General features: G+C 32.0%; 3 protein-coding genes across 3 annotated transcripts; 1 reads left to right on the top strand and 2 right to left on the bottom strand.

Annotated features, from left to right (window-relative positions):
- Window positions 1–2960: 2960 nt before the first annotated feature.
- On the bottom strand, window positions 2961–5641 carry LOC111304131 (uncharacterized). The gene is made up of 2 exons (XM_022900645.2): window positions 5394–5641; window positions 2961–3834 (listed from the first exon to the last, which is right to left on the bottom strand). Exons 1-2 carry the CDS (start codon window positions 5632–5634, stop codon window positions 3233–3235), a joined length of 843 nt encoding a protein of 280 aa, XP_022756380.1. The 5' UTR covers window positions 5635–5641; the 3' UTR covers window positions 2961–3232.
- Window positions 5642–6215: 574 nt separating this feature from the next.
- On the top strand, window positions 6216–9092 carry LOC111304130 (uncharacterized). The gene is made up of 7 exons (XM_022900644.2): window positions 6216–6487; window positions 6671–6710; window positions 6805–6875; window positions 7232–7326; window positions 7736–7803; window positions 8276–8386; window positions 8472–9092. The coding sequence occupies exons 1-7, from the start codon at window positions 6283–6285 to the stop codon at window positions 8602–8604; spliced, it is 723 nt and encodes a 240-aa protein (XP_022756379.1). The 5' UTR covers window positions 6216–6282; the 3' UTR covers window positions 8605–9092.
- A 3486-nt stretch (window positions 9093–12578) lies between these two features.
- On the bottom strand, window positions 12579–16796 carry LOC111304129 (cytokinin dehydrogenase 7-like). Its single transcript, XM_022900643.2, has 4 exons — window positions 15874–16796; window positions 15445–15720; window positions 14351–14613; window positions 12579–13059 (listed from the first exon to the last, which is right to left on the bottom strand). Exons 1-4 carry the CDS (start codon window positions 16567–16569, stop codon window positions 12753–12755), a joined length of 1542 nt encoding a protein of 513 aa, XP_022756378.2. The 5' UTR covers window positions 16570–16796; the 3' UTR covers window positions 12579–12752.
- Window positions 16797–23081: the final 6285 nt, after the last annotated feature.

Raw genomic sequence — 23081 nt, 5'->3', positions numbered from 1 at the left:
ATTTGTTTATATTCGTTTATTAAATTTAATAAATGATTTAGAACAATATTTTTATATTCTTTTATTAAATGAATCGAATATGAACATAGGTCCATTCAATTCGTAAACAAACTTATTTAAAATTTATTTAAAAGTCGTTTGTTTATGAATTCATTTATTTTTCATTTGTTATTCATTTATTGTTCGTTTATGATAATATTAATATAATTATATTTTATTTTTTATTCTAATCTTATTTTAAGATTCGTTTATATTTGTTTGGATTCGTTTATATTAGTTTAAAATTTATTTGTTTAAATTTATTTGATCATGATTTATTTATTATTCATGAATATATTCATTTATATATGTTTATGAACATGTTTGTTTAATATTCATTAATGAGTTCGTTTAATTTAATTAACTAAATACGAACCGAACGCGAATATCCTATATTTAAACAAATCGAACTCGAATGAAAGGAGTAATTTTCTTACCTAACATGAATCGAACCGAATACTTCTAAAAATAAATGATCAAACCATAAATATATATTTGTTTGTTTATGTTCAGTTCGTTTACAATCACTTATATAATTTTATGAATAAAGTTAGACTTGACAATTCATCTCATTATATCATGTTTTGAGTCAAATGCAATATAAATAATTGACATAAACACAAAATAAATATTTAAATAATACGAATAACTTAGACATGGACACACTATATTTATTATACATATTACATGTAATATGATATGATTAATACATTTTAATCTATTTTAGGAATGAATAATAGGACATGATAGGACATAATTAATATGATTAAACATGATTAACAAGATTAAACACGATTAACATTAAAATATCTAATCAACAATTTAACATTAAATCAAAATGATAACATAATAAAAATATTAAAACCCTAAGCATAATTAACATTTTAATCATATGTTTTCCATGAAAAAAGGAACATAACTATAAAATAAATATAATTACATAACTATAATATAAATATAATTAATTATGAGAAAAAATCATTTAAACTTGTTAATATAATAACATGTTAATTAATTAATCGTATCTTAAATATATAACATGCATAAGACATGAAACACAACACATGACACATACATTATTGTGTCTTAAACGTGTTGATATGATTAATATATAAAATATGATTATACAAAATGTATACACAATTTATTACATATTTATTTTGTATCGTACCATTATATCATATTTAAAATTATTACATCTAAATAAAGCTGAGCCAGGCAAAGTGAGAAACCTTGTTATACTATAGGTCCATGAGTACACCAAGATTTTAGTGTTAGCCTTTGAAATACATGATGTATACACATAATTGATTCTTTTTTAACATCAGTTTTTTTTTTTTAATCTAACAAAAAAAGTCATTTTATTCTTTTAATTTTAAAAAATGCAATTACAAAATAGTTAATGTTTACATATGTGTATGTTTCGTACGTGTATATAACATTGGGCAAATAATAAAGGTCTTGATATTTTACAAAATAATAATAATAAAATAAATAAAGCTCTTGATTATAAGAAATTTTAGTTGAAGAAAAAAAAAAGGTCCATATAAATTAAAGAGGAAATGAGGATAGACGTTGCAACAATCATTGGGTATAGTGTCACGGACCTAAAGAGAAGTCCTGAATTTCATATCGAATATAAAATGAAGGTCATTGGGGTATAAAAGGATTCACATCATCTCTTTTTTGTGAGGCGCCTTTTGTTGGACAAAACCGTGAGGCCAGGGGGCTAGAGCGGACAATACCTTACAAAGGTGTGAACCGTGACGGTCAGGCTGATCTGAAACGTTGGATGAGTGGATGCCCGGGTCCTGGAGCCGCGTGGATTCGGAGCTTAAGTCTCAACCTGCGACAAGTGGTATCAGAACCAGCCCTAAACCGTTCGATCCACTCTAAGTGACTTGAGAGAAGTAAGTAGGGTGGCCAGCCTCTATGATGAGGACGTCCGAGGTTGGGTGGGGGAGAATCTCATGGACCTAAGAAGGAGTCCTAAATTTCACATCGAATATAAAAAGAGGATATAAAAAGAGGGTCACTGGGGTATAAAAGGGTTCACACCATCTCTTCCTTGTGAGGTGACTTTTGTAGGACAAAACCGTGAGGTCAGAAGAATCAGAGCGGACAATACCTTACAAGGGCTCACGAGAGGCCAGAGCGGATAATACCTCACATATAACAAAAAATATATAATAATAATAAATTTTTTTTTATATATTTATATATGATATATGATGATATTTTTATATGTTTATATATGATATTTTATATATTTATATATGATATATGATAATAATAAAATAAAATAAAAATTTTTATAAGAAAATTTTATATAAATTATATATTAGTACTAACAAACGTATAATACTAAGTCAAATCCAATAATAATAATAATGAAATCAAACTCATTAAACCCCCCTCTTTTTTTTCTTATGGTAATAACTTATGTTAATAAATAGGGTAAAGTTAAAGTAAGGAAAAAAAAAACTTACTGGGATCAGAGTGGATAATACCTCACAAAGGTGTGAACCATGGCAGGTACGCTGATTTGGGACACCGGATGAGTGGATGCCCGAGTCCCGGAGCCGTGCGAATTCGGAGCTTAAGTCTCAACCCGTGACAATAGTACTATTTGACATTTGCTTATGTTGATCCTGTATATCGAGTAAGATTGAAGATCCAAAAAAGGGTAAAAAGGAAACTATGGGTCATTCCATTTTCAGATTGGTTTAACTGAAATAAAATGTAACATGAAAGATCTAACAAAAAATCCAGTCTGAGCCTTTTAGAGCACCACAGGATTAAACTGCAGATTTTTGAAGTATATCAATCCAAAGAAAATCATCAGTAGGTGAGTGATGAAAAGGAAATTTAGCTGCTTAAAGCCCCATTCACATCTTTGTGTATGATAGCTTCACAAGTCATGATAAACAACATATACCATTCCAAGTAAAAATAATAATTGTCATTCCAAGTAGGTTCAATCAATTTCAAAGTTTACAAATGAAACTGGGGAAATCAATGGCATAAAGTATGGACTCTCTAAATGCGAAAAAAGTAATCAATAAAATTATTATAACATAAAGCCAAAAACCTACTAGAGAGGCCAAGCTATTTAAGGCAATGGACTGAAACAGCCCGCAGAATGAACAATCAAGTGGAAAATAGTTGACATGCTACGGGATATGATCATAATTCATGACCCGAAGGCATATCCCACAGCAATAAAAGCTGTAACAGCATACAGCCACACATGACCAAATCGGGATGAATCATCAACCCCACTGCATTGATCGTTGGCACCACTGAAGCATCCAGGTCTTGTAATTTTAGCCACACCACCTTCTAGAACAAAGCTGCTATTTTGCTTACCACTGCCAAACAGCACACACCAGAAATAGGGAGCCCCACCATCTGTGCCTGTCACTGCAGCCCCTACTTCTGTGTGGTTCTTATTGTAGAGAAGTTCCAAACTCTTATCGTTTTTCATCAACATTGAGAATGCTTCAGGAGGCTGGACATATTTCGATTGGCATCCAAGTAAACGGCCAGTGATTGGAGAGAGGGTTGAGGCATCAACACCACAGTTGGGGGCAAAAGTTTCAGCAAATTCAGAATCAGCAGGCTTCTTGGCATCAGGCCCTCCTACAGCATTACAATCACCTTGATATGCTTTTATATATTGTAAAGCAATGCAGGCCAGGCCTGGGTTGTCAGTAAGAGATGATGACTTGTGTGCCGTTCTATTGGCATTAAGCACAGCCACCAACTCATCCGCAGGGTTATCGGTTACTTTGGCTACAATTTGTGTTCAATTGTTAGGTCTCAAGAATAATGATACAATCAGATCATAAACTGAAAGCATAAAGACTATCACATGCAAAAATTTGAACCTTGAAAAAGGACCATATTAGAGCATTTAACAGATTGAAGAAATACATGCTTTACTGACTAGTTATACACTATGGATATACGGTTACTGATAATAATTAGTTTTTGTTCCATAAGGTGCTTGAAGCAGAGGAGAAATGTTCTTATATGATGTGACTAAAACCAGCACGAAGGAACCGATACCAGATAAACTACAAAATTAAAAAAAAAAAAAGAGAAAGAGTTCTACTCTTCATGAGTTGATACATGGAAAAAGTGATATTAGAAGGATGTAGCATTCCTTGGACTGGATGCTGAGGATGTCCTAAAGCTTTATATCCTCAGTGGTTGTTCAGCTAAAATTTGGAATTATGATGATGACCAGAGACAGGTGACTAGAACAGCAAATACAATCAGGTTTAAACTTATGCTCTCTTTTAGGGTATTCAGAAGGGAGGGATCAAATACAATATGAAGGTCCTCAAGATGGCTAACGTCCCACTGTGAAGTTGACGATGTTTTATCATGCCTCATAGATGTTGATAAGGGAGAGAGATTGGAAACAAGATAGCTTTTCTCTTCTTGGTGCGTTGCTTAGTTTCAGTAGCAATTGTGCTAACTGGGGCAATTTCCTCGTCTCTCTTCTACAAGAGATGTTTATTCCTCATCATAAATAAGGACGATGCATCTCGACATCAAAGATTTTCATCTGGGTTATATCATGGCTACTATTTTGTATTCTAAATGAGAAATTGAGATATAGATGCTTACAGATGCCAAATTCTATGTGGAATAGTATTGGACAATTCTACATTTGACTCGTTTAAACACAAACATATACCCACAATAACCAGTATTTCTCTGATCTGAAACAACAGAATTTGCAAAATACCTACAAGCTGAGGATCACTTTCTAGCTGCCACAGTCCTTAAGAAGATCTATATTGAGAAATGATGGACGGGTATTTAAATGCATTAAAAAAGCACCCCATCAAAATGCATGGAAATCTAAGATCCAAAAGTATCACAGCTAAATAAAGCGCTAAAACTAGAAACAATTGCTAAAAAAGTCAACCAACTAAAAGACACAGCTTTAAACACGAGATCCAGCAAACAAAGAAAACTCAAAGAAAAACCTCCTGCTTTAAACAAAAATCAAGTCAAATCAAAATGGGTAACCATTAAAAGTTTAGAACTGCAATGCCTGAGATTCAGATCAATTCTATATCTAGCCAAGTTACAAAAAAACCACTGCATTTGGAAAATATGAAAGAAACCCAGAAATAAAAATAGAGAAAGATATAATTTTGCAGTTATGAAGCAGATCGATCACTTACTAGAACCAATAATTCATTTACAAACCAAAAACATAAATACATTGTACAAAGTCTTTTTACAAAAAAATATAAAAAAAAACTCTTTTTTTTTTTCCTTTTGGAACAATGGCTAAAGGGGGATAATTGAAAGAAGAAGGGAGGGAAACTTACTTTGAGTATTGGCAGAAACAGAGAGGAAAAGAAAAGGAGAGAAAAGAAGCCATAAAGCCATTGCCATTGTTGTTTTTTGTTCTGTTGCTTCGACGAGTAACTCAGAAGATTTGAAACAGAAGAAAGAAAGAAAGAAAGAGAGATGGAATAGATGAAACAGAGAGAATAGCCAGTAAAATGTCCACTTCGTTTCGGTTGCTTTACAGCCATGGCTACTGCTTTGGTCTTTATTTGCCGACATTCCATTTCCACCATCCGGGTTCTCTGGGTCCGGCCCGAACCTATCTTGAGACAAAATAAAAAAATAAAAAATAAATATTTATTCCTTGAAATAACATATTCACCTGTCATTGTCAAGTCGTTTGTCAATATAGTTTATTTTAGTATAAAAAAATATATTAATTTTTTTCAAGAAAGAAAAATAATTTGTATTAATTAAATCCAGAAGAGGTTACAGGATGCATGTGAGGACGGCAATTTTTTAAAGCTAACTAATTTCGTTCCTAAATTATTTTATTATATAGTCCCACATGTTTAACTTTAATTTTTTTATAAAAAATTTAAGACGAGAAGAAATTTTTTTGCGAGACGAATAAGTCGTAATTTGTTAAAAAATTTTATATTAAATTTACAAATAATTTATAAAAAAATTATTGACAACAAAATTGAATTTAAATCTTATAAATTATAAATTTAATATTTATCAATTCAAAATTTTAAATTAACCAACCGAATTCTAAGTTCAATTACTATCTTGATCCGTAAAAAATTGCAAGGTTAAATTTGTGATTTTTGGACAACGTCCGTCCTTGTCGTGGTAAAGACATAAACAAACGGATAAGACCGTTTCAGTTTTTCTGTGGACCAATCCACCGATGGTTTGTTCGGAATGGCCACAATTCACACCCACGCCCTCGTTGGCGCCTATCTTTTCCTTTCTTCGACCTCTCCTCGCTTATTCCCCTCCAACTTCACTGCTAAACCCAAGCGATTCTCGGGAGTGAGGTGCGCGGTGTCAGCACCAAAATGGCAGAAGAGCCGGCGATTGGTTTCAATCTCTCTGCTTTTCTCTCACTTGCTACTTGTACCCAACTGTATGTTTTGATTTTACCTTAATTGCACAATTCGTATTGCCAAGTTAAACCAAACTAATGGGAAATTTGTTAGTTTTATATTCAAGCTTTTTCTTTTTTCCCTTGTTATTTTCAGTTATAATACTCTCAGTCTTAAGAGTTGCTTCAAAGCTAAGTCATAGACTGTTATTTTTTGTGCTGCAGATGCCATTGCAGGCAACTTTTTCGACAAATATGTGAAAAGGTAATTGGTAAATTCTTGGTGAATGTTTACTTTGCAGTAGTATAAATTTTTTTTTTTGGTCAGAACTAATTATTAATGATATGTGATTCAACAGGAAAAAGCTTGATCCACTTGAGGTTTATGTGCCTGCTGTTATATTGACTCAGTTACAGATTAAGGATTTGGGTAACTCTTTTTGTTTTTATCTCGTTATTATTAGTATTATTTGGGATTAAATTAAACTCTTAGTTCTTAATTGTGAAATTGAAGTTCATAGTGATTAAAAGCATTCCTGCTGATGCTATTTTTTTCTGCTGAAGAAATCATTTTGTTTCGTTTTTATTATCTTGTTCTACGATTGAGATGAGATGATGGACAGAAGTCGATTTTCATTTCCTTGTTACCCACTAAATGAATCTCCCAGTTCCTGTTTTATAAACCCTTTTCGTTTTAAAATTTATGCATACGCTTAAAAAGTATGTTATGGTTTGATAGTATGAAGAATTTTCTGAAACTTATAATTTATCATCTAACCACTACAGAGAAAACTCTGGAAGTTGATAAACCAGAATATGCCACCTGCAGATCCCTACTACGTATTGGACCAGCTGCATCTCTACGTGTAAATATTCGAGCTGTAAGTTGAGGGGTTCTAGATAGTTGCATGATCTTCTCATTTATGTGTTTCGTTAATTGTTGGCACATCTAAGAGTTATTTCCAAGTTGAAGAACCAAAGAACTATAGTTTCCGTAAAGAGAACGTTTTTACAGTTTCTGAAACTATCAGCTTGGCGAGGAAATTTTGTTCCTTAGCCTACTGGCTATTTCTGCTCTTCCCTAGTTTTTGTCATATGATGTCTAGCATGCCTGAGAGAAAAAGCAAGACAGAAAAAGAATGATGTCTTGTATGAGAGGTTATGCTGTTGTCACACTGGTGTCTTATTAGTGGCCAAGTTAAACCATCTACATTCTCATTCCACTTCACGTTATGGCAGTTTTTTTGTACATGAGTTCCTGAGGTTTGAAAATTTTCTTCGGAACTTCAGGTTGCACAGTATGCTTCTGATGCTGGAAATGGTGAAAATGCTTTCAATGACGTTGATCAATGTCTCAGGTACCCCAGTTAAGCTCTGGCTGAAGGTTTTAAAGAATTCTGTTCAATTTATGTGGGCCGAAAATCATGGACAAAGGCCATATTCTTGCCATTTTGTTCAAGTAGATCCATGAGTCTGCATGCTTGCGACTCTGGTTGTTCCAATATGTTATTACAGGAGCTTCTACATAGTAAATAACTTGGGTATTCTGGTCTAGAGATCAGTATGCAATGGTTTATCTACCTGATAGAATTCGTTGCTGTCATTTGAGGATATGTAAGGTCAATGTCGCTTGTATACTTAAGGAGTATAGTTCATCCAGGCACTGATACTAAACTGCTGCTTTGTTATAAACATATTTTAACATTTTCTAATAAGAAAGTGCCGAAATTTGAGAAATATGTTTACATGGTTTCATGGAGAATCATATGACTAGGTCAGCTAGAATAAATTAGACCAAAAATTTGACTCAACAAAACTCTTCTTGTTTAGAGCGTTGGAGGAACTAGATTCCTTGCTTTTACATGCATCAAGAGATGACCCAGAAGCCTCAGTAAAATCAATGAAGGCAAAGATTGGTACTGCCCTCAATGCTCTGGACAGGTATTGCTTTATAGTTAATATATCATTATGGTCATGACTGGAACATCTACATTAAGGCAATTTTCTTATAAGCTTTCCATTGCAGCCTCCTTCAAACTGTTCCATCCGATGTGTTAAATCAAGGAAAGGAAATTGCTGATGCCTATAGAGCCCCTGAAGAAGACATCAAGCCTCTAGAATTGGACCCTGAAATGAAGCAATTGGAATCGCTCTTATGAGTCCGTATATGCTCTGCTCTATAATTTTCTCACACTAAACCTGATACTGATGTTCTGTCCTTGTAATCTCTATAATTTTCTCAAATTTAATGCCAGATACTAAATGAATTTCTATGGGGGTCAAAACTAAAACTTGTTACAGAATGCTACCAGAATGTAATTTTAGGATTTCAATGGCCCCCTGATGTGGAATCATGTGGGTCCCAATAATTCCAATCAATGGTCAAGAAAAGATATGGAAAAGATCTGGGCGGTTCATCAATGCTTTTGATCCTTGCTCTTCCTAAATGGCCGCCCACTTACCACCCCATTCCAAAAATGCGAAGGTACACATTAGGCCGAGGATGACAATGAGACTTATGTGATTTAGTGGACTAATTCAACATTTTTCTATTGTTTTACTTATTTTTTATTGGCCTATTTATGCACTTGTATTTCTATATAAACATATGCTTGTTTTCAATTATGTATTTTTGTTTCAGTTTTTATTTGTAGTTTTTTTTTTTTTTTAAATAATGCGGCCTAATGTATTTTCAAATCTTGCTTGAACCTAATTGTTTTTGGTATGATTTTAATCAAAAGTGCATTCTCTAATTGATGTATTTATGATTTTATTTGTATTTTTAAAGAAATATATTCATATATTTATTATTAAACAATTTTAAAAGTGGAATTTATTAATTCATTAATGTTTTATAAATCTATAAGTAATATATTAAAATTAAAGTAATAAATTATTATCACATCAAATGAAACAACTAGTCAGTAAAATTTAATGAAAAGTTTGAAGTACTTTAAATTTTCTTTTGGATCATATGTACGAATATTTATTTTTTCATATTTTTATATATGCCATATATAAATAAAGTCTTATTTTTCCATTTAGAAAAAAACATACATGAAAAAACAATGTAGTCTTTTTTTTTTGGGTAAAGAAAAACACATACCCAAGTCATCATGGATTAGCATACTTTGTTTCCCAACTCATATTCCTCTGAGGAATGAGGCTGATGAATTTTATAAATATCTGATGTTGAAGATGGACCTGAGTTTTTAGGTAGGAATGAAATGGGCCTGACCCTATAGAGATATTACCGATTTAATTTTTGATCCAATTTCCCGGCCTGATTGAGCCTACATTATTGGGCTTAACCTTTTTGCAGATGGTGCCCAGTTGTTGGACGTCGGAGACCTCAGTCCTCAGATTTTCTCATAACTATTATAAGTAACTGAAAAGCAAAATTATTTTCGGAATAAATTCGAAATTTAATTTAATTAATTTATATAATTATTTTAAAAAATTATATCCAATAAGTCTCAAATTCAAATATTAAAAGTTACTATTTTAACTGTAAAAGAAAAAAAAAAGCAGGTACTCATGGATAATATTTATGGGTCAATGGATGCCATATTAAATTTTCATTTAGATACTTACTATCCAAATGAAAATTCACCGTTAAGGAAAAATTTAGAGCAATTAAGAATTGTAGTGTAGTACATTCCAAAAGACATTTACCTTAGACAAAAAATTTTTTTTTTTTTCTCGCTTTGTGTTAGACAGTTCACCCCTAAACCCAAAACTCTCTCTTATCATAATTTTGTCTTGTTTTCTAGTGGGATTCCATAATGCAATATTTCCTATGAAATAAAGGATAAGTAATTAGTACAATTCTTTTTAACACAATCTTATAATTATCAATCACAATGAAAAATTATGTAAAAATCCATCACTTGTAAATGTGAATTCCAAATGAAATTTTAATGAATTTCACACAATTTTAAATTATTATTTGTTAATTATGATTAAAAGTGATACATTCCCACAATTAGTACAACGATCAGCTCATTTCGCCTTCTTGTTTGGAATCACTGGTTTATTAATATGAATAAGGATAGCTTTCTCTAAGCTGGATCACCTTAATTGTTCCTGTCGTCTTCTTGGCCACACTAAAGGACGACATTGGTAACTTTCCCTTAACACCTTTGGCATGGTCTTCGCTCAAGACAGTTGTAGCGAACTATTGGAGAAGGAGAGGAGTGAAGCATGCTCAAATACTTTTTTGGATCATGACCATAGAATCAGACATAAGGAAGACTCATTGCTACAACTGTAAAGTTCACTAACTACGAAAAATCAATTTTTTTTTTAATAGTTATTCAGAAGGCAGCAGTCTACTCCAACTTTGTTTTGTTTTGTCTTGAATTTTTAAACAATAATAATATGTCTCTTTTTTTTTTAATTTTTTTGAAGTTTATAAAATTATACTTTTTTAATATCCAAAGCTTTTACTTTTTATATTTTAAAATTATATTTTATAAATTTTTTGACATTAAAAATTATGAAAATTTAATTTTATAAAAAATTTAAAATTTAATATTAAATATATTAAAATTAAAAAATTTTATTAAATTTCATAAAAATCAATGACACTCAAATAATTTGGGACATAGAGAGTAATTAAAAGATTATTACTTGAAAAGCCGATTATCCATGCTTTTGGCTTTAGATTTGAATCATGAAAAGAAAAAAAAAAATTTGAAATATCAATCCAAGGGGAATACTCCAAATGAACTTTTGATAAAACTTAATCTCGAATGCATGCAAAGTGGGCTCTTTCTTTCTATCAATGAAATTTTCTTTTTTCTTTTCTTTTCGAGGGAAATCTAGTGTGGGGATATTATTCTTTTTATAAAGCAAACAATTTACTAATTTACATGCTATGCAGCATCCCATGCACGTTATCGTAGAGGATCAATTGATGTTATATATTCGAGAAAATCATCTCGAAAACTGTATATTTTCAGAGGACACAATGTCATATTTTGGAATTATTTTTCTCAAAATCAAGATTAGCATTTCTAGAAGTGCTTAAGAGAAATGCATCATTGTATGTAATCTTGATTTCCTACTGTCAATAGATATATAGCATGAATAGAAATAGCACATGACGACAGGGTAAAAATAATATGAATAAAACTTATAAAAGTAATAGCTAGCTTGATTCGTCAATTAGAGCATTAAAAACGCAGGAAAAACAGGTTGAAAGTACAGTACTGAGGGTAAAAATGAGCATTCCTTTTAACACCATTCTAATCCAAAGGGAATACGTCCGTGCATGACACGATTCCTAAAGAACGTATAGGATGCTCTGCATGGGATTAAACGAGGAAACCTTTATTGATTGGTTGGTGCATCTTACAAGAAATCATGATATTATAATTAATGTCTAAAGCTGCCATGGAACCCACTTCCAATTTTAACTTTTCTCTGCTTTTAAGATGGAGGAAAAGAAAAGAAAAGAAAAGGAGCCTAGAAATGGAAAAAGAAATAAAGTAGATTTGATTTGCATGAACCTCCATTCAATCCCCGAGGTTAAACAAGAAGGAAAACCTAATGGTTAAGGAAAAGATGGGAAAAAGCTATAAAAATTACTATTGGAGAGAGTTTTGATCTTTTGTTTTGAAAAGAGAATCCGATACCAAACTAATTCCCAGCCTAATTGATTATACACCTTTTAGAGTTTCATATTTTTATTTCTTTAAGAGTTTTGAAAAGATTAGTTAATCTGATAATTTATATATTTTTATTATATAAAATATTGATAATTTATATATTTATATCATATTTTATATGAAAATTATATATTATAATTTTTGTCAACAAAAAAATAAATAAAAATATATTTTTAAAATTTTTAAAATTTATATATAATTTTTATTAAATTTAAAATCGTATCATGTTTTCTACTATCTTAAGTGAAACATCAATCCCACTTGAGATTTATCTCATATATGACATGAATTCAACTATGACGGAGTTAGATGAATCAAAATAGAGTCTAGAGGAGGGTCATACGTTTCAGTCTTAGGAGCTTTTTAGTCAAATCATTTGCTAGTTGAAATGTTCCAAGTCCATTTTTTTTTTGTTGGCTTTTCTTCGTTTCGAAGATTAATGTGGGAAGAGAAACCAAAAATAACAAGAACCAAATTATCTGATCAAGACTTTTTTTCCTTTGCATTGATAATCCAACGTTTATTGTCTACCAAATGCAAATTGACATGACTTGACCTGACCATCAATTAATGAGAAACATTAAAGATTATCGATTTGGTATGCTGAATTAACAAAAATTACAATGGCCTACTCATTAAGATTGATGGCTCCTTGTAAAAATTTTTTGTCCAGGTGCAAGGATGGCCATAGGATCAAAACTGGCCTTCCTCTCCACAAATCTTGTCCATTGATTCCCAAAGTGTCGTTTCCAATCCTCTTTTGACTGGTAGTGAGGGAGGTATAGCTTGAAATCCAAACCCTCTTTGATACACCACTTGACAATCTCATGGTTTTGTGCAACCGATTTTTCAACCAATGGGCCCTTGGGAACGAACCGGAGCAACGCCACGAGGTAGAAGATCTCACCTTCCGGTAGCGCCACAGACATTCGATTATCCCATCTGAAAAAACATTTGAAAGCAACCATGCATGTGTTAGAATAACAAATATATATCTATCCGTTATTCCATTTTATCCAAAAAGATGAAAGTAGCACTAATGAATGATTCTCTCTCTGCTCTTTTTATTCATTATTCTATTAAAGAAAACAAATTCTATATCTCTGCCTAGTATGCCCAATTTGAAATGTAAGTTTGAACTAAAAACTATATATATATATATATATTTATATCTTAGAAAAGCAAAGACAAGAGTGCATACCGGTCGCAATTTTATCCTATATATATAATTGAGTAAGTTGGGACAAAAGAATCCCAGTTTTGCTTTGCATCATTTCTAAAATTATTTTCTTTTCTGGACAAATTTGAAGCGGCATAACAAATTTGGTTGCTTGGCTGAAATTTACGCCACCAAACCAATGGGGCTAGCTCTCTTTCTTTTTTGACAGGTCTGAAAGCAAATACTAGTAGCAAATATTTCTTCCTAGCTAAGCCATGTAGAAAATGCAGGCCGAAGGCAGCCCACGGTAGGTGCAATATCGGGCCAGAGAATGGCGAAAAATTTGTTTGTCGTTTCTCCAGGGCAAAGAGCCCAAGATTGACACCGAAAGTTAGCTCACTTGGAAATCTAATTTTCGATGAAAAGAGTTACCCTCAATGACCAAAATACCCCAATTCTTGACTGATTAGACACAATTCAGACAGTGAATTTTTTTTTATCATGGTGGGGCCCACGCCATATATTTCTCCCACAAAGTCTTTTTTTTTTCCCCTACGTTTGCTTTTACGTTAACACACCACCGCTGCACCAGACTCACCTAGCATGACGTAAACTGAAAAACAAAACGTCAAGTACGGATGTGATCCAGTACGTTAGAGCTCAGTTTAAGAGTGCACAACAACCGCTGGCATTTCGGATTGGTTGGTGATTGATGTTCTATCGTGGGTCCCATGTGTTTGACTCTTGAAGCAGAAGTAGAAATTATTATATAACCCTCATTCGCAAAAGGAAAAAAGAAAATTCTTAACTACCCGATTTAAAATTGGTTCAGTGAGAGAGTCGGCAAATCAAAGCAAAAAGCTCGGGTGATTTAGGTGTGAGGGGTCGTGATTCAGTGTTGTTAACGACAAGGAACAAAATTGCAAGTGGGCCCCAACGACCCCACGTATGAAACGTGTTGAGAGTGTAAGCTCCTGGTGAAAACCTCGTCCATCTCACACGTGACAGACATGCAGTTTGGACATATAATTGCGGTATCCACGAAATAAGTAGGGGGAAGACTGGAAGACTCACTTGTTTCGCAAAAGAGGGTAGATCAGCATGGGTCCACCGACTCCATCTTTCACCATCTTTTTAAACACAGTCCGATCAAAATCAACGATGTCTGATTTGGAGACGAAGAGGTTCAACCAGGGGTGAGGGCTGTCCCAAATGCCATTGGCTTTCGCGTGTTCTTCCGCTTGTCTGACACGCAATAAGAACTCCGTATAGCTGACATCCAACTGGGACTTCAACCCGTCCACGAATCCCAGCCGACCAAGAAGTCTGCTTACTGCCTGCACGGGGAATCGTCAAGTAAAATAAAGAGGGAATCAGTGGCAATCACACCACTTCATTAGAGAAAAGAAAATGCCATTCGTGAATTACAGATTCAAGAAGTTAATGGGTTTTTTGGCCATTTGTGGAACTGTGAAGACCGAAACGTAAGCCAAAATCTCAGTGGTCAGCGATCTACGACATCCACTGCTGTAACGTTACTATTTTAACATCGACAAATCCCTGATTTCACGAAAGTGACTGAAGCATGAAAATACGAGAGAACAAACGGCACCGTCCCATGCTCGTAATTAAACTGAAGAGAATGGGCACTTTCAACAACATTTTTTGTCAGAAAATCCAATGGAAGATACATTTCACTGTATAGTAACTTTCAAACTATATAATAGTTTAGAATTATTTTATCATTATTTTTTTGTCCTTGCTACGATGGAGGAAGAGAATAACCCCCTCCTCCGTCGCTAGGGTAGGCAACGGTGCAAGGAAAGCTCTGATATTTCTTTCACTTTTTTTTTTCATCGTCCGGTGGGAACATGGTTGATGGTAAGACTCACTTTTTTGTTCGTGGTCAACAGCTTTATAAGGGACCCACTTAGCAACACCTACGCCAAAATTTAGTCATCAGTGTAACACAAAATATATATGTGATCCCCATTATGCATGATCAATATATATGTGTGTGTGCTCCACAGTTTCCAATTCCGGCGCAAAACTCCATTTCCTCCATTTCTTTTTCTTATCACTCATTGATGGTTACCAAATTAAGGTTCTATCTTGATATGTTAATACAGGGGATTATTAAGCCAAAAAAAAAAAGAAAAAATAATTACCGTATCTACAGTTGAACGGTGGTCACAGTTGCGGTAATGGAAAGCCACTTCGAGGCAGTATAGGACTGAGCCAGCAGTTTTAGGGATGCGAACAGGGTTGAAGCCATGGTCTGGGTCCAATGGCACGGATGGCCAACCATTAATCGGGTCGTCATTATTGGAGAATACGAACCCTTCTACGTAATCAAACGACTCACCTTCTTTCTGAGAAACCAGAAACTCAGCATCCCGAGAAAATTCCTCAAACTCGGAATACACTACCCTTATCCATCTTACCTAATCACAGGAAAAAAAAAACCAACCTTTAAAAAAACCAAAATTACGTAGCTTCATCGTGTCACTCATGTCTCATGCACTTTAAAAATGTAGAATTTCTGAAAATCAACAACAAAAATACATTTTTTTGGGTTAAAATAGTAAAATACACACCATGTCCGGAGCTGGCTGCAGCTTAACCCTTGCTCGGGTAATAATACCGAATTGACCAAGCCCACCGAGGACTCCAAAAAAGAGTTCGGAGTTTTGGATTTCGGAGCAAACCGTTATTTCTCCTTTTCCAGTTACAACTTCCAATTCTGTGACGTTCGATGTTTGGGGACCATGACGGAAGGCTTGCCCACTAACGCCCGCGTTTGATAAAGTCCCACCCACCGTCAAGCTCAGGTAATCGGTCCACGACCTTGGAGCCAAACCAAACCTCGACACGCACCGTGTCAAGACGTCTTCCCATAATGCCCCTCCGGAGACATCGATATAAGGAGAGCCATTGATGGTCAAGAATTTGAAATGGTTTCCCTCCGTCGAACGCATGTCTATGACGAGTCCTTCATCAGCCATCGCTTGACCGTTGATTGAGTGGCCGTTACCCCTGGCCGCAACCGTGAGATGAGAAGTTCGCGACGCGGCCTTAACGACCCGAACTATATCCTCGGCTCCAAACGGTTTAATTAAAGCTAACGGCTTAACCGAATAAAGACCACCGAAATCTTTACAGGCTACGCCGTTAATATCAAAGCTGTCGATGCTGCCTTGGAGGTCTAGGGATTTAGATATGCTGGAAACATCGTCGCCGGGTTTGGACTCGGCGTCACTGCCGTGTACGATTCGTCCCAAGCAAGCTATCATCTTTGTAGGCTGTTGGAAATGGGTATATCACCGGTAACTGTTTTCAGTTTTCCTCTTTCAGTTTCTGTCTGTTCTTCTCTTTTTTTATTTTTTATTTTCACAAAAACGAAAGAAATGAAAATACAAAGGTATTAGAGTGGTGTCTAAATCTCTGTGGTGGGCATGGGAGGGAGGGATGGCTTACATACTGCTGAAATTGGTGAAGGTTTTGGTGTGTTTTTTTTTGGGAGGGGGTCAAAGGAATGTTTTTGGAATTAAAAAAAAAAGATCAATTTTTAATTTAGGAACAAAAATGGATGACGTCAGCACAAGTTTCAATGCCTTTGGTTGACGTTATTATCCTATCGGCACACTGTCTGCCACTTTAATTTAATGGAAAAAAAATAAATAGAAAGTACTAATAAAAGTTTTTCTTATTTTAGAAAGATAAATTTTTAATATAAATAAAAAAAACATTTGATTCGAAATCAAGGCTTTCAAATTCTAATAAAAGTTTGGTCTCAGTGTATACCTTCACCTCGTTTTTAATATTTTTTATTTTTAATTGTAATCTTAGAAATAAAAATCTACAGTCATTTTTGTTGAATGCAACGTTCGGTAAAACATGAAATTTTTTCTGTTAACTGATGTATCTGATATGGAAAGGTCTTAAATTGAATTGATCAGGATATGCATTATTATGCTGTGAAAATTTTTTCCCTTGGGATGTAACAATCTTTCATGCTATTTACTTCTAGTAGTATTTTATTTTTTAAAATTAAATGAAAAAGATCATATACATTTTGGAACAAATATTTTTAATAATTGCATTTGTGGTCATTAGAAACTTATAGCCCTGAAATTTTAAATAGGAAGGATTTGTAATCTAAACAATATATGAAATATTTTGTTTTTGATGGCAAAAATATAATAATGAGTTAAATATTAAAGATTATAATTTATTGTAATTGATTTTAGATAACACTTTAAATTAATGATTAATTGCTTATTTAATTCTCAAAATCTTTTCATAATTATCTTTAAAAAAAATGATAAAAGTTAGCAATACTTTCGAGCAATAGATTGAGGCATTATCTCGAACTATGCCGATTACTGCTTGGTTTTAATTATACGTTATGATAAATATGTTAGAAAATTAACAGTCATTTCTAGAATAATGAATTTCATCCTTTTTCTTACAAGAGGTTCATGCTATCTCTTGTTTTGTACACAAATTTTTTTTTATTACATCTATTTTTGTTCTTAACATTTTTAAAATTTATAATTAATAATTAAGATAATTTTTCAATATAAGTTGGTTTTTACATAATGGCCATATAAAATTTAAACTAGGCAAGCACGATTTGATAAGTTAGAGCTATAAGTCAATGAATTAATTGATATATTATTCTTTATTAATTATTTATGGTTGAAAATTTAATGAGTCAACACTCAACAGAAGCACAGGTTAGAGTTACGACTCAAAGAATTTTTTAAAATTGTGGCAACAAAAATTAAAAAAAAGAATGATTCAATTAAAATGAGTGCAACATTTGAACTACTAAAAGAGTACATTGAGGCTGCAAGGGAGGAGTGGAAAGGAAAAAAAAAAAGATTCATGAAACCCATTGAAAAATTTTAGATTAATTTTAGTTTAGTCAAATAAATTTTTAGTTATGGAAATGCTAAAAAATTTGATGGATGAGTTATTATGAAAACTTAGTCAATCAAATTGATAATTTTTTAGGGGGTGGGGGGGAAAACAAGAAATCATTTTTAATTCAAAGCCGGCTAGAAAAAAAAAAAAAAAAAAAAACTCTCTTGGAATCTATCTTCTGAATATTTTATTTTAAGCCGGCTGCAAAAATCAATCTTAATTCTTAAATTATACAACAAAATTAACTAACTATTCGGTGACCCTAAGCATAACCGAAGAGCTCCTTGGCTATTCCATATATATATATATATATAATTTTTAATTAATTAAGGGAAATGTTTAAATAATGTTTATAAGCATTTGTTAATGTTAATGTGATGTATGAAAAGAAATTTGAAATTAATATATTATATTTTTTAATTTAGTAAAAATATATATTAAATAAAAATATTTTTTTAAAATAATAAAATAATTAATCTTAAAATATATATTTATACATATCCCTGTCAATAATTATACGATTTATCAAATTTTTAATTCAAATAAATTTTCCTCACAATCAGACATATTAATAAATATTTGCAGCGAAACAATTCAAGCATCTAACTGCTCCTTTTTATTTCTAGTTATTTTTCTCTCCATTGAAATTATGACAGATAGGGAGTAGGCGAAATCGTTGAATCCTAATGGCCAAGGCACAACATTTAATTCACTCCACTAGTAATGTTTTCACTTTTATGATGATTTGGGAAAAAAAAAAAAAAAAAAACCAAGTGCATCAACTTGTAACATTTGTATGGCTACTATCTTATAAGATAAATAAAAAGCTAGGCAAAGAACCATGACATATTAACTCAGTTAGTAAATGAAGAAATATATATATATATATATATATATATTTGTCAATTTGAGTTTAATCTTCGTAGAAAGCACTTCATGAATAAAATCTTGAATATATTAGATTGATGTGAAGAAATACACCCTTAGAATTATTTGATAAAAAAAAAATTAAACCTTGACAAAATTTGAATATATCCTTGATCATATTAATAAAAAATAAAATAAAATAAAAATGAAGGGAGACAAGAGAATCCGTGGCATTCCATTACTCCTTAAAAGAACAAATCAAATATCCCAAAATTCCAAGATTTGGATAGCTTTTTGCAACGACAATTCTTCTAGTCAATTAATTAACTAGTACAAGAGAATTAATTGATGTTTAAAGCTTAAACTATTAGTTTTTCTTATATGTTAATTTTAGTGAAAGAAGGCTTTTTTTTTTCTTTTTTCTTTTAGTCTAATTATTCTTTGAGTTAGTATTTGATATATTATCAATGTAAAATTTTAATGATATAAACAAGATTAAAAAGGTGACACATGTCACATTTTTTTAATTAATTTTTTTTTTATTTTTTAAATATACCTAAACAGCATGTGTTTTCCTTTTAATACCGTTTATATAATTAGAATTTTATATCGACAATGTATCAAGCATTAAATTTTATTATTTTGAGAGAAAAATGTTTTAGCATACTAGCTAGGTAGTCATATTTTACATTTCCTTAAAGATAAAAGGGAATTTTAGTACCAATAAAATTTTGTTATTGATTTATCAATTCAGATAGCATCATTTTGTATTCATGTATTTGGCAACTAGGGAGAAGGACGACAAATTTGCCTCCATTTTCGGTTTTCTTTAATGGCTTTTACTAATTTTTTCACATTTTTTCTTTTATAAACAAAGAAGGGGGGCATAATGGTCCAAAAGACAAGGACTATGCTGTCATTTTGGTATATCTAAATTAATTCAATCTATTTTTATTTTTTTATTAGGGAGATGCTCACACTATATTGTGGTATTGATTGAAGTTATTAAAATGATGAGATTTATAGTATAAAGATGGGTAAAATATTCTAAAAATCATGAATATATAAGATAACAGTTAAAGTTTACAGGATAACAATGAAAAAGACTATTCATAATCAGGATAGATAACAATATTGAAATTGTTGGTTTTAATCATGCTAAAAAGACAATAATCACTGATCTTCAAATGGTTATCAATGATAAATTTCTTCCATCATTCTGTGAATGATTTGTTTTGAGCATTGTAACGGATAGTCTAGGATTTGTTTTCTTTAGAAATTAGTAAGGTAATTAAAGTATATTCATATGAGAAATACTTATGGAAAGAAGCTGGTATTTTTTCTATATATAACATGAAAAAAAAATTCTTAGTATATATTTTGAATGCATGGTTCATTTAGTTTTTATTCTTTAGTAAAATTATATTGTAATTTATGGTAGTAGTTTATATGCAATTGTTTACCAAGATGGGATTTATTCCAACATTTGTATTGGTCATCAAGCAGTTAAACACATGATTATCACAGTAACCATCATCTTTAATTTCTGCATGGTAATCAAAATTAAAAATTGTAAAATTTATTGGTTTTTCTTTAATTATACCATTTGGGATAGGGTGTCTTTAATGGTTTTAAATGGACTGAGGATACTATATCATTCTTGATCAATTTTAAAAATAGTTTAATATAGATTATGAGGATGGGATCAATGCGAGCTCTTTCTTGATTACCCCTGGATTTTCTCAAATCACTCGTTTGATTATTAGGCCTTAGAACTAGTGTAGTGATAGGATTAGGCCCATACATCGGTGCTTGAAAAGTTGGTTGATAAGAGCTTGGGTAGATGTTATTCATGATTGGATAATGAGCCTGGTAAGGAACTGGTGCAATATTGTTAATTGTAGAGTAATAAGCAAGATGATCAAGTGATGGATATGAAACATAAACTCTAAATTGTTACCCCTCAAAATTTATCGCTTGGGTTTTAGCTTCTTTTTTCTCAAGTATTCCACCTTGTTTGGCATTGCTAACCTCTCATCCCTCAAGCTTGCCACTCTTGATTGCATTTTCAATAATCTTCCATGAGATCACCATATCAACAAAGTTCTTTATAGTGTTTCCTATTTTCTTCTCATAATAAGATGCCTTTAGAGTGTTTACAAATAAGACCATTATTTTTTTTAGTCAAAAGAGGTTGAACTTGAGCAATCATATCCCTCCACTGTTGGGTATATTTTTTGAAGGACTCTATTACCTTTTTCTTTATGCTTGTAAAGAAAAATGATCATGAGCCATTATATAACATAACAGTATTGATTAATGAATAAACAGGTAAAATCTTTTTATGATTGGATGTAGGTCTTGTCTAATTGAACATATCATCTTGCAACAGAATGAGTTAAACTGCCTTGGAATATATGCATGAGTAGCATTTTATTATAGACGTAAGCTGTCATCTTTCAACAGTACATAGTGACATGAGTTATCGAACACTTAGTACTATTATACTTTTCAAACTTTAAAACTTTAAATTTCAAAGAATCACAATATCTGGGACCAAACAAAGGCTAGTAGCACATATGGAGCCATAAAAATTTATCCTTTCAATAGCTTACAATCTTTCATCGAGCATGTTTATCTTGTAATCAGCTTTTGAATCTTTCAAAGCCTCATGCATTTTCAATTTCTCTTTTGGAACAAATTAGGAACTTGAATGGGTTTAACTGCCTTTTCCGTAAAGATAAGGTTGTTGGAGCTTGGAACATTCCTTTTGCTAGGTGCAGGCGGTATTTTTATGAGAGTATAGCCTATTGAAAATGTAAATTATTATAATGGTAAGCTTGGAGTGGACTGAGCTTGAGGTGGGCCATAACCTAGAAGATATAGTGGATCAAAAAATTTATATGGTACATCTTCCTTTATCGTCTTTCCCTTGTTTAGCTCATCCAAAGCTTTAAGGATCTTGCTAAGTTTTCCCTTAATTTTTTCTTGAGCTTTTTTCAATTTTTCAACATGGCTCACATTATCTGGTTCCATTCTTCTATCTTGTTCTAATAGTTTAGTAAGATTTACTTTGATGCAGATCTCTTAATAATTTGGTGAGATTTTATTGTAAAATTATTTTTAAAAGATGCATTAAATCTTCCAATAGTTTGATAAAATTTAATTTAAGATGCAAATCTTCCAATAGTTTTGTAAGATGAAAAAATTAATTAAAATAAAAAAAATTATCACGTAGTAATATAATATATCACATAATTAAATAATCATGCAATCACATAAATAAATACACAAATAAATATATTAATCCTATACTAATCATGCAAATAAATATTAATAGTTATGTAATTAAATTCATGCAAAAATTAACACCAAATAAAATTTCTAGATTTTTTATTTTTTTCATTCTTGAATTTAACCACTTAATTAGCATAATAAGCAAAAACCAAACATAAAAAAATAAAACAAATAGATAAAAAACCAAAACAAAAGTAAAATAAAATAAAATCAAAAATAAAAAAACCTATACTATGGGTTGGGTCAGAAGTGGGCAGGCATGTAAGTCAGTCGGGTTCACACACTGGTCAAAAGGTTGGCTAAAATGACGTTGTTTGGATTTACTATAATAGTAAAAAAAAAAATTAACTTCCACAAATAGCTCGGTGCTCTCTCTCTCTTTAGCTGGAGTTTTCTCAGACTTTTTTTAGACATTCAATAAAAAATTCAATTGACCAAGAACTTGGGCCAAATTTTTCGGATTTCGACACTAAAAAATTCATCTAGTTGTTGGAATCTTCAAAGTTTTTTAGATGAACCTAGAATTTGGCCACCTTTGTCACCTTTTGACTACTCTGACCTTGGTCAAAAAATTCAAACTTCAACCATAAAATCTCAGAAAAACCCAACAAATCCCATAAACTGCAAACCTAGGAAATAGAAACCCTAAGAACACCTCTACAACCCAAAAATCAACTTATACTTAAGTTTGAACCTTCGTCTAAAATTCTTA

This window comes from Durio zibethinus, chromosome 13 (assembly GCF_047325235.1).
Source record: "Durio zibethinus cultivar Kanyao isolate XHJ-2024 chromosome 13, ASM4732523v1, whole genome shotgun sequence".
NCBI lineage: Eukaryota > Viridiplantae > Streptophyta > Magnoliopsida > Malvales > Malvaceae > Durio > Durio zibethinus.
The sequence above is the reverse complement of the archived record's forward strand: the minus strand, read 5'-3'. Positions and strand labels throughout refer to the sequence as shown.

Bases quoted from the DNA above. Each gene is read 5' to 3' on its own strand.
- LOC111304131 (XM_022900645.2), bottom strand. From the start codon at position 5,634: ATGTCGGCAAATAAAGACCAAAGCAGTAGCCATGGCTGTAAAGCAACC. The intron at 3,835-5,393 runs GTAAGTTTCCCT...CACAAATTGTAG, and splicing joins TGTTTCTGCCAATACTCAAA to CCAAAGTAACCGATAACCCT.
- LOC111304130 (XM_022900644.2), top strand. From the start codon at position 6,283: ATGGCCACAATTCACACCCACGCCCTCGTTGGCGCCTATCTTTTCCTT. The intron at 6,711-6,804 runs GTAATTGGTAAA...GTGATTCAACAG, and splicing joins TTCGACAAATATGTGAAAAG to GAAAAAGCTTGATCCACTTG. The intron at 6,876-7,231 runs GTAACTCTTTTT...TAACCACTACAG, and splicing joins GTTACAGATTAAGGATTTGG to AGAAAACTCTGGAAGTTGAT.
- LOC111304129 (XM_022900643.2), bottom strand. From the start codon at position 16,569: ATGATAGCTTGCTTGGGACGAATCGTACACGGCAGTGACGCCGAGTCC. The intron at 14,614-15,444 runs GTAATTATTTTT...TTCCCCGTGCAG, and splicing joins ACCGTTCAACTGTAGATACG to GCAGTAAGCAGACTTCTTGG. The intron at 13,060-14,350 runs GTGAGTCTTCCA...ATGTTTTTTCAG, and splicing joins TACCCTCTTTTGCGAAACAA to ATGGGATAATCGAATGTCTG.